Source organism: Lycium ferocissimum, chromosome 1 (assembly GCF_029784015.1).
Source record: "Lycium ferocissimum isolate CSIRO_LF1 chromosome 1, AGI_CSIRO_Lferr_CH_V1, whole genome shotgun sequence".
In the NCBI taxonomy this organism is placed as follows: domain Eukaryota; kingdom Viridiplantae; phylum Streptophyta; class Magnoliopsida; order Solanales; family Solanaceae; genus Lycium; species Lycium ferocissimum.
In genome coordinates this window covers 17,212,942-17,224,588 of record NC_081342.1, presented here as the reverse complement: position 1 = coordinate 17,224,588, position 11,647 = coordinate 17,212,942, and the positions used below count along the sequence as shown (strand labels likewise).

Sequence of the window (11,647 nt, the reverse complement as noted above, 5' to 3'; positions counted from 1 at the left end):
AAATTTATGACAACCTATGATTTCCATGTCATCGACCGATACGTGAATGGGGCCATGCGTGATCAATGTTTTCATGTCCCTACTGCCAACTTTAGGGTAGTTTTGACTTGACGCTAGCAAAAGCCAACTTGCTGTTTGAGTTTCTAATTTGGTAGTAATAGTAATAGTAAAGGGCACTCTAAAAAAACTTGCATGGATTTAATAGTCAATTTTGATGTTAACAGTGATTCTCAAGTCGTCCTTGGTCATAATTTAATATCCACACTTTTTTGTTTGGGAAAGGGGTGTCTGTTCAGCCACCAAAAATAGATAATTAAAGACTGTCATCTCCTTATTTAAAATAAGCGTTTTTACTTTATTGTGGCTCAGAATAAATAAACATTTTTCTTGTGATAAATAAATAAATAAATAAACTCCCAGAACAAATATACTTGATTTCTCTCTTGCACGTTCAGCTTCAATAGCAAAGTACTCCAACTATTCCTTTTATGTAATACGACTATACCAAGCATACAAATTATTAAATTTGATTCACTATATAAGGAAAAAACATTAATTTGAGAGAAAAAACATCACGTTAATTTTTTTTGTATTAATCAGATTTAAGTTCTAGAAACTTGTGAAATAAAATAAATAAAATTATTGATAGAAATGTAAACTATTTTAAAGAGAATTAAAGAGTCATGTAAATTTAAATGAAAAATTAAGTAAAATAGTCATAATACAGAAATTTTGAAGAGGTAAATAAAAATAGAAAATAAATACTACATTAGATAACCTTTGACTCAATGAAAAATAAAAAATAAAAAGATTTGAGACCCTTTGACTCGTCAATCGTCATAGAGGAATGTTCTGGTTTTCCACAATTTCTTAAAGTGACGCCACTTTCATGTTAGCCACACATTGTTGCCAATGATTAGTTAGCATAATTAATGTTTTTAATCTTTTCAAAAGCTTTTTTTCCTCTTTAAAACGATAAATTGAAATAAACAAGTTGTAATTGGTGCATTTAGTCTTCGACTTCTTGTTTTGTCATGCTAAGCTGGAATTGAAGGACCACAGCTACTGGAACCTGAATTACAAAAACCATTTGCTTGAATATTATTCACATGAGAATTTTATTAAATAATTAAAAATTTCTACTCTGATTTTTTCATAAATAAATGTAGATCAGAATTGGAAACAATTTATATGATTTTTACACTTTGAAATAAGAGCAAGTAAACTTGAATTTAAACTTAACTATATATATAATGTAATTAAGAACTTGTGAATCACTATGATAAGACAACTTGTGATTAAAAATCCAAAAATAAAAAAAGAATAAGAAATTCACCTACCAGCACAGGATATCATTATATTCACCCCACTTGAAATATCCTCCTTTTAACACCCCAATACATTTGGTAATAATAATATTTTGTGATTGAGTAATTCATCCAGGAGGAACCACTGAAGAATGTGGCCCAACCGATGATACTACATTTCTCTTTTAAGGAGATTCTGGGGGCCAGTGTTGAGATGAAAAAATTGAAAGTGAAAGCATTTCTCGATTTTTCGGATATAATCAGACTCTAATGCAGGTGCCGGATACAACGTGGGAAAGCCAAAAAAAAAAAAAAAAAAAAAAAAAAAAAAAATTAATCCATGAGGGTAAATTAGTCATTACAAATACTGGTCATTTCTGGAAAGTAAATGGATGGCACTTTCTACAATCTATACCTAGATATCATTCCTCCTTTTATCAGTTCTTGTTTTTAGATTCCCATTATCCCAATATTTTAATCCCCTTAATCACATTTCTTCCCTTCATTAACATAATCATTAATTATTACATACAATAATAAATTCACAAGCACCACCAGCAACAAATCTTGCAGCCATAATGGGTCCCACAAATTTTACCATTTTTTTTTTCTTTTGCTGCCCTGTTAATTGCAGGCTTTCTTTTCTCTCTCTCTTTATTATACAATGAAGCACTGCAAAGAGGGTTGGCAAAAATTGTTGGGGAAAAAGGGGTCATTGGTTCTTGAATTTTATTTGATGCTACACATTGAATACTTATGTTGAAAATTATTTCTTTTTGAAACATCATTGTTTCTTCAAGATCTGGTTTTTTTCATTTCAGGTATAACATAAAGCTGCTATCTTCATGCTTTTTAATTTAATATGTTAATTGGGTTTTATGTTTTTAGTTTGTAGAATAGCTGTTTTTGTTTTTTCTTGCAATTTTTTTTGAGGAAAGTCTGTTTTCAGGTTTTCTTGGTTAAGGTAGGTGTAAATTGTAATTATGTTTAATTTTTAGGGGTTGGAATTGCTAATAACTGTGTTTACAATGTAATATGTGCTAAAAATATCTAATCTTTGGGTTGCAGATTTTTTTTTTTCTTTCACTGGAAGAAATTGTATGGATTTATAGGTTGTTTTTTACTGCTAAACTTGCTTGGCTATGTTTATTTTCACAACATAAAGCTGAGGTTTGTTTGTTCTCTTTTTTAATATGGCAGTTGGAAACAAATGTTTTTGAATTTTGGACAGCCTGCTTTATCCTGCTTTCTATAGAATTTTGCCATGCCTTTTTGTACCGCTTTGAACTGCCCGTTCTTATCACTAGTATGATCTGATTGTTTTTTTTACTACGTTACCCTATTATCTTGCTGCTTTGACTGCTTATTATTACTGTTTATTATTCCTGATGCTTTTTCATCTCTCCTTGATCCGGGGTCTACCGGAAACAGCCTCTCTACCCTAAGGTAGGGGTAAGGTCTGCGTACACTTTACCCTCCCCAGACTCCACCTGGTGGGATTATACTGGGTATGTTGTTGTTGTTGTTGTTATCTAAACTTTGGAAACTGAAAACGAAAAAGAAGAGGATTTATGGGAACTCATTTAAGGAAATAGGTTATGCTATTAAATTTGATGATAATTGCTGTCTAGTGCTGTTTGTTACTGCTCAGGGTACTCTAAATTGAAAATTTGTGCTAATTTTGTCCAATCTGTGTGCAAATATGGTTGAAGTAGTAGATTTTGACTTCTAAGGAATTGTAAGACAAACAATTGATATAAAGTAATTGTATTCATACTGTTTTACATCTAAGCACATGATAGCTATATGAAAAAAATGTTTCAGGATAGCATTTCTAGTTCTTAGTTCATTGAAAAGATAATAAGATCGATATATGGATTCACGTCATGCGCTTAGATCACCTATAACTGCCCTAACTACTGTGTGTTTGTTGTATTGCACTGGTTTCTCTCTTGATATCCTGTTCTTGTTAACGTTCTTTCTCCGCTTTTCTTTTTCTTTTCTTTTATATTAATTAATCACATCGATGACTGAGATGAGCCACTACACTGTCTTACATTTTGATTAAGAGGACTTTATTTTAAGCTTTGCATCCATTCTATTTATGAGACACCTGGGCGTAGAGTTACAATGTTATTTTGACTTGTGTTTATAAATAGCATTTGCAGAAGTATCAAAATGATAAGTGAGAAGTTATTTTGATAGGAAAAAAACATCAGATTAAAGTTTAAATAGGTTGGTGAAATAAATTAAATTCTTGAAACCTGTGAAAAATTGTTAAGGTTATAGTATTGGAGGAAATATATTAAACGGTTTGGAAGTTCGAATATGGAAAGATTATTCTATATGTTGGGGCAAGAAATTTACCAAACTGATTAGTTTTTACTGTCGGAGAATTCTTGATTTTCCGTTGCAATTGACTGTGTGGATAATATGTTACTAGATTTTTGCATGACAGGTTAATGGAGTTGACATCTGTAAGGTGCCTTATAAACAGTATCTCTCGATTCATTCACCTTGTGACATGTCTAACATCAAACACTATGCCTGGTCAAAAGAACTACAAAGATATTGCGACTTTGTTGAAGCTTTTAAAATCAGTACTTGATGATGTTGCTCAACAAAAAGCTCCTTCAGATGAAACGATATGCAGGCAGTGTGAAGAACTAGATGTTGCCATTAATGAAGCTAGGGAATTACTGGAAGAATGGTCTCCTAAGAGGAGTAAGATTCTCTGGGTAAGTCACCATTTTAATTCTCCTCTCTCTGTTGTGTAGAAAGAAATATGCTCACAAAATGAAGGAAAACCGAGGGTGTATTTGCTATGAAGGAAAACATTTTCCAATTTTCCCGTGTTTGATTGGTCAAAATGTGTTCTAGGGAAATGAGTTACTTAAAAATGAGGAAAATGACTTCCCTAATGAAAGTAGGGAAAACAAGTTCCACAAGTGACATTCCACGTTCATTGTCTCCTTCCCACCCACCAACGCCCCCAACCCTTGACTCCCTCCCTCACCCCCCACCCCTGAACCCCATCCCACCCTGATAGTATTTTGCTAGATTACATATAAACGCTCTTGGGATAATATTTTTTGCTTATGTACCAACAATTAGAAACTAAGGAAGAAATCCACTTGTTTTCCAAGAAAACATTTTCTAGAAAAATATTTTCCATAGAAAAAATTTTCCTCCATACCAAACAGACCCCAAATGCAAAATTCAGGATTTCTGTAGGTTGCAGGGCGGAGTTATGACTGTCTATAGCTCTGTTCCCCAATTAAGTATACACTTGCTCTATTTCAGCTTTCAAATAGTTTGTGCTTGGTTGTTTCTGTTGCATATATTTTATTGCTTAGTTCATTCTAAAATATCATCAGAATACAAATTAAAGGATTCACCATGCCTTGAGTAAATTCTATGTTGTCAATGTTGCGTCGATTAAGCACATGCACATGAAACTTCCTCTCATTGGATAGGATCTGAATGCCAATGCCATTTCCTTTTCCATTCTTGTTAGTTTGCTTTCCTTTGTTTGATACTAGTCATTGTGGATAATTCTGAGGGAAGTCTTACTCTCCAAAAATAATACAACTCTTGGTTGCCTGTACACGGTATCCTCAACTGTCTTATAGTGAGTGTTGACATTCAATTGTGCTGCTGATTAGTTATTATGTCATTTTATTTGCTTTGATTATGTCAGACCAACTTTTTCTTATGTTAAGATAACGTTCGTTTAACAAAGTCTTCAGATACGTTACACAACCAGGCCTGCTATCTACAGATCATGTAACACACAACTCCAACGACTATCTCACAGTGCAGAAACACTGAAGTGGCATTATCACATAAATAGAATGAATTTTTATGTATCTAGTAATTCTCATTTTGGGCAAATTTTCTGCAGGCTTTTTATGTGATATCCTTGCCGAGTAAGATCTCTAGGTTACAATTATATAGCTGTTCTAAATGGGGTTAAATATAGTACTCCCTCTGTCCTAATTTGTTGGACACTTTTCGCTTTTCGAGAGTCAAACGAGTTGTTGTTTGACCGTAATGTTTTTGTATGTCTTTTAAATATTTTAAATTCTTAATTATGGTGACTTATAGCACTTTTTATGTAGTTTCCAAACATGTAAATTTTATTTCGAAAAACTTAAAGATTCTATGTTCAAACACATGGTCAAAATTAAGAAGTTCGACTCTTGAAAAGTGGAAAGTGTCAAACAAAGTGGGACGGAGGGAGTAGATCAATATGACTATAACTATTTCAGATGGTCATTTGTAAGCTCATGATTCGTGAGAATGATATTCTTATCAGTGCCCCAACACTTTTGTCTCCCTCCTTGGAGGAGAAGGGCGACCATTATTGAAATCTGGATATATAGTCAATTTACTTTACTCTTCCTCATTTGTAAAATCTGTAGAAAATCAAGCTCCGTGCCTGGCCTCATTCTACCGTAAAATCGCCAGTTTTCTTCCTTCTCTCTCTGAAAGATTTTTTTTTCCACATATCATCTAGTTCTATTGAATTAACAAAAAGCGACCGCTTCTATTTTTCTTGACAAGAACTTATTAGATATTTGATGTTTCAGGTTTTGCAGAGTGAACCGGAGTTGCTGAAAATACAGAGCGTTGCACTCAAATTATCTCACATTTTATGTAAATTACCGGAATCATCACCGTCTACTCTGGGTCCTTCTGAAATTCAGGTTGGGAACATCATTTAATCTTTCTTTCCTTGTTAATGATCTTTCTTTTCTTGTTAATATTGTGTTAAAGCTAGTGCAATAAGTATGTGATCTTGACAGTGGCTCGACTGATTCCAGTTACCTGTGCTTCAGCACTTATTACAGGAACTTCAAAATTTTGAAGTGGGGAAAATATCAAAACACATGAATGTGGCTCAGGAAGAAGGAAAGATCCTTGGCTCTGAAAATCTGACAGAAATTATTCACTCTCTTTGTTTGGCATCTCATGAAGAACTATTGAATGAATGTATTGCATTAGAGAAAGAGCGAATGAAGGCTAAAGATAATAAAACGAAAGGAGATTTAGATAAGATCACCTTTGCCGTAGACCTCTTCTCTCATATTCGTGATTGTATGCGTGAACTTGACACCTTCAAGGCCATAGATGGTATTAAGATCCCTCCTTATTTCCGGTGTCCCTTGTCTTTGGAACTGATGGTGAATCCCGTGATTATTGCTTCAGGCCAAACTTATGAGAAGGCTTCCATTCAAAAATGGCTGGATCATGGACTAACTACATGCCCAAAAACCCTTCAAGCACTCGCACATTCAAATCTTATCCCAAATTACACAGTTAAAGCTCTGATAGAAAATTGGTGTGAGGTAAACCAAGTGAGGCTTGACGGGAATACTGACTCCACTCATAACGGGATCTCATCTAAACCTGGACACCTTACTAATATGGACGATGTGCGAGGTTCTTCAGAAACCAGCAATTCAACGTCAAGACTTTGTCATCAAGGCGGGCAAGCTTTTGAAAGTCAGAAAGTTGATTGCACATCTGAATTAAGTGAAGAAGAATTTGGTGCATGCCGTATAAGGGAGTCTGAAAAATCTGGCCACACATCCCCAGGGCTTTCCTATATCCACAGCAGGAGTGAGTCGGTATCAAGTGCTGTTTCCAGTATTGATTATCTTCCGTCGGCGTCAACTGATGTCTCAAGGATATCAAGCAAACATGATAATGTGAGTGATACATCTGGAGAGGTACAATGTGATTACCGCTTTTCTTCTCCGTGCAACAAGACTGTTGGGAATTCTCCTAATTTGTCTACAAGGCAATATCACAGCTCCAAAACAATGAGTGAAATGGCCGTGAATGGACTCCACAACCATGCTAGACAACTTTCCTTACCAACAAAGTCGATGTCTGATGATCTGACCACGAGTTCCCATGTTGAAAAGCTTATTAGAGACTTGGAAAGTCAATCAACTGAGGTGCAAACGACAGCTGCAGCAGAATTACGGTTTCTTGCAAAGCACAACATGGAAAACCGAGCTATTATAGGCCGGTGTGGGGCTATTGCTCCACTTATCTCTTTGCTACACTCTGATGTGAAACTAACTCAAGAGCATGCTGTCACAGCATTACTAAACTTATCAATAAATGAAAACATCAAGGCCGTGATTGCGGAGCAAGGGGCACTTGAACCCCTTATCCATGTTCTGAGAACAGGAAATGCTGGAGCAAAAGAGAATGCTGCTGCAGCTCTTTTTAGTCTGTCTCTTCTGGAAGAGTACAGGAAAAAGATTGGTCGTTCAGGAGCAGTCAAAGCCTTGGTCGATCTTCTTGGTTTAGGTACCTTAAGAGGGAAAAAAGATGCTGCTACAGCGTTGTTTAACCTGTCAATATTTCATGAAAATAAGGCTCGCATCATTCAGGCTGGAGCCGTGAAGCATCTCATTAAGTTGTTGGACCCTTTGAATGAAATGGTCGATAAGGCTGTTGCTCTTCTTGCAAATTTGTCTACCATTTCAGAGGGCTGCTTAGCTATTGCCCGAGAGGGGGGTATACCATCACTAGTCGAGATTGTTGAGACCGGATCTCATCGGGGAAAGGAAAATGCTGCCTCAATACTGCTGCAACTGTGTCTCAACAGTCCCAAGTATTGTCGATTAGTGTTGCAAGAAGGTGCTGTCCCACCTCTTGTTGCATTGGCTCAGTCGGGCTCCCCAAGAGCAAAGGAGAAGGTATGTAGCTTTGTGTTTTTTTGTTTTCTTTTCTTTTTTCTTATTTCTAACAGTTCCCATTTTGCTCTATTCACTTCAATCTTTCTGTTCTCCCTAAATGTCACTTGCTTACTAAACGAAGTGCCTGAGAAATTAAAGGGCCGGCCTACAATTTTTTTTTTTTTTTGGTTGATACAGTGGAACAAACTAAATAAAGATCTGAAAATCGTTCGCAAGCAACACGGCTTAAGTTTGCTAGGAGTAGAAACTCCAAGTCCTTAAATGCATTACTTCACAGAAAGTCTCTGCATGGTTGTGTCCTTCATTTGCTAGAAAATCGGCACACTGGTTTGCCTCTCTCCAGAATGTTTAATTGTGGCCTTGTTGGGCTGCAGCAAATATCTACAATCTTCAATAATAGGTCTAAGCGGATAATCTATTTGGTTCGCGGCATTTGATCCTTGCTTAATGCTCCACAATTCTGTAACAAGGCTTGAAGTACGCTTCATTTTACCCGAGTAACCCAACAACCACTTTCCCTGATCATCTTTAAATGGAAGGCTGTATCTGTTAAAACAAAATCTACTTTCTGCGGATCCAATGACTAGAAAACCATTTATATATAGGAAAAGATTCTACTCCGTCTTAGGAGGCTTCATACAGTTCTGGTGTGCATCACAGCTTGCCCTTCTGACAAATTCAAGGCTGCTTATAAGTACATTTGGTATACCCCCACCACGATGCAACATGGGTGTGTTTAACGGGATGCCACAACACAGATTTTTTTCGCTTTCTTTATCCTTTTTCTTAATGTATATTTTCCTAGCTTCAGGATGATAACTTTTATATTTTCTCTTTATAATGGAGCAGGCACAACAACTTCTCAGTCATTTCCGCAGCCAGCGTGAAGGAGGCACGGGGAGGGGGAAGTCATGATGTAGAAGTATTGGCTCAGTCAATAATATGTTGCTTTGCCATTGGGTTCAATATTCAGAGAGTCGTCGTTCTTTCCAGGAGCAATTTTTTTTTGTTTTCATAAAAATAATCATCTGTAGTTTTCCCATTCTTGTTTGTTTTACCATTAGGAAGTTGTTATGCTACTGGTTAGGACTTTGATATGTAAATGGTAGTAGATTCTTGTGTTATAGCTAAATCACGATTGGCAACATATGCTAATAAGTTTTTGTTCCTATGGTTGCTTTTCATCTCTATAAGACAATTTGTTAGCTAGTAGATATATTGTATGTGTGAGAAGTTGTGAATATTCATGTTAGAATAAGTACACTGGATCCATCTGCTGACCACATGAAACATATGTTGTTTTCTAAACGACCAAGTTCATTGCTAATAGGGTAGATTTCATATATAGATGATATCTCAAACTTTTAATTTATTGCACCAGAGCCACTAATGTATTTTATGTAATGAAATAATCACTCAACTTTGCTCAAGTCATAGAAAGTCACTAAATTATCTTTGTAACAAAAAGTTCATTCAACCTGCCTAAGTATCGCAATAGGTCACTAATTTTTTTTTTTTTTGGTGACCGACAAGTCATTTAACTTTGCTCGGGTATAATGTAAAATGTTACTTTTGTTTCCTCTTAATGACTTTCTGTGATACTCAGGTGAAGTGGAGTGACATTTTATTACAAGAAATAATTTAACGATTTTCATGATGACTTTAGTGCAAGAAAATGAAGGTTAAGTGATCATCAATAAAATCACGTGATGTGTTTAATCAAAACTAAAAATACATGTTCTCTAATCTTGTTCTCTTCCTTTTTATGGTTGTCGTTATAACTTTCTACATCTAGTGGTCTACAATTATTCATAGACTAAAATAACCTCCCCGAAATTGTTTGGTTACTATCCACTGATATAACACAAATACCATTAATCTGAAATATTTGTGTTTTTGTGTTGTCGTTAATCTCATGGTCCCGTGTCGGAACCAACTTTTGTTGGTAAAAATAGTGCGGGTTGGTTACTTTTCATTCATGTAAGTAAAAAATAGTTACCATTTACAAGTAGTTGAAAAATCATTGTATTTTAATGCTGTATACGGGTAAAACGTTGAGTTCGGTTCGGTTGGCCCGGGTTGTTGAGTTCGGTTGGGGTCGGACACTGAGGTACGATAAGAAGGCAGTTGATCATCATAATGGGAAGACCGAAATATCCGCCACCAGTCGGATATTTCGGCACCGATCTCGCCTATCAGATAACGGAAGATTGCATGCCTTATTTAGACTTGTACTAGAGTTAAGACTCCTCTACTATATAAAGAGGAGGTCCCCCTTTAGTTTGACGGTTTTTCTTCAGATACGCACAAGTACAAAAGCAATACAATTATTAGCAAAGTATTCATCCATCTTTCTAAGTGTTTCACTACTGTTCAATGTCCATTACCCCGCCATTGTGGTTCAATCTCGGTTCCCAGGACCCGAGGCCGCTCATTGTCCACTGTGGTCAGATCTTTTACATTTGTGTTTACTTCATTATTTATCACATAATAACTCAATCGTATTAAATCAAACCACATATCCTTAGCACCGCGTACAAATTCAATTATTATGCATTTTTAGGGTAAACAAATGCAAAAATAAAATCTGAATAAAAATACACTTATGAAAACACGAAAAAATTTCAGGCACAATATTCTAAAATTCAAACTTATAGAAGAAAAAAATTCCAAAATATTATCCTGAAATTTAAACTTATACAAGTTAAATTTCATGATACAATCCTGAAATCCAGTTTTTTGCTACCTAAAATTTCAAAGACAATATCAGCTGGAACACCGAGAAGGGCAAGTGTGTTACCTTTAGGCCCTTTTCCACGTCAAAAAGACACTTGAACTATTACATTTTCGCGAGTTTCACACAGTTGAAGTTTACAAAGACAGAAACCAACGCTGAAGTGATGAGAGGCCTACGTGAATTGCAGAGGCCAGAATGTGTGTTATTTATATATCAAATACAAGTATGAAAACTGTTTAAAGGTAGAAAACTAACTGTAACATGACTCTCTAAATAATATTTACAATTACATCCTTGTCACCCTCCCTCAATCTGAAGTGAAGGAACGAACATGAAGATTGGCCAGAAAATCCTTGAATTTTATAATAGAGTCGCCTTAAGTAAAAACATCTGCAAGCTGTTGCGAGGTGGGAACATGAGAAACAGTGAGGTCACCCTGGTTAATCTTCTCACGAATAAAATGATAGTCCAAAGCGACATGTTTTGATCTGGAGTGAAAGACTGGATTATGTGCGAGATGGATGGCACCAATATTATCACATTTTGCAAATATAGGAGTGTGAAGATAAATACCTAAGTACCGGAGAAGAAATTGTATCCATGTAGCATCAGCAGTTGCAACAGCCAGGGCACGATATTCAGCTTCTGTGCTTGAGCGCGAAACAATTGGTTGTTTCTTTGTAGACTAAGAAATCAAATTATTCCCAAGGAAAATGCAAAATCCAGACGTTGAGCGACGAGTTGCTATGCATCCCGCCCAATCCGAGTCTGAGAATATTGTTAAAGAAATGGAGGAATTTTTGTAGAGCTGCAAACCATGAGTATGAGTGCCTTTAAGATAGCGAAATATTCACTTAACAGCTTGAAGATGTAGATGTCGAGGT

At 35.7% G+C, this 11,647-nt stretch overlaps 1 protein-coding gene across 1 annotated transcript; it reads left to right on the top strand.

Annotated features, from left to right (window-relative positions):
- The first annotated feature begins 3,571 nt into the window (after nt 1-3,571).
- On the top strand, nt 3,572-9,197 carry LOC132050651 (U-box domain-containing protein 3). Its single transcript, XM_059442010.1, has 4 exons — nt 3,572-4,045; nt 5,900-6,016; nt 6,149-8,026; nt 8,876-9,197. Exons 1-4 carry the CDS (start codon nt 3,770-3,772, stop codon nt 8,939-8,941), a joined length of 2,337 nt encoding a protein of 778 aa, XP_059297993.1. The 5' UTR covers nt 3,572-3,769; the 3' UTR covers nt 8,942-9,197.
- Nucleotides 9,198-11,647: the final 2,450 nt, after the last annotated feature.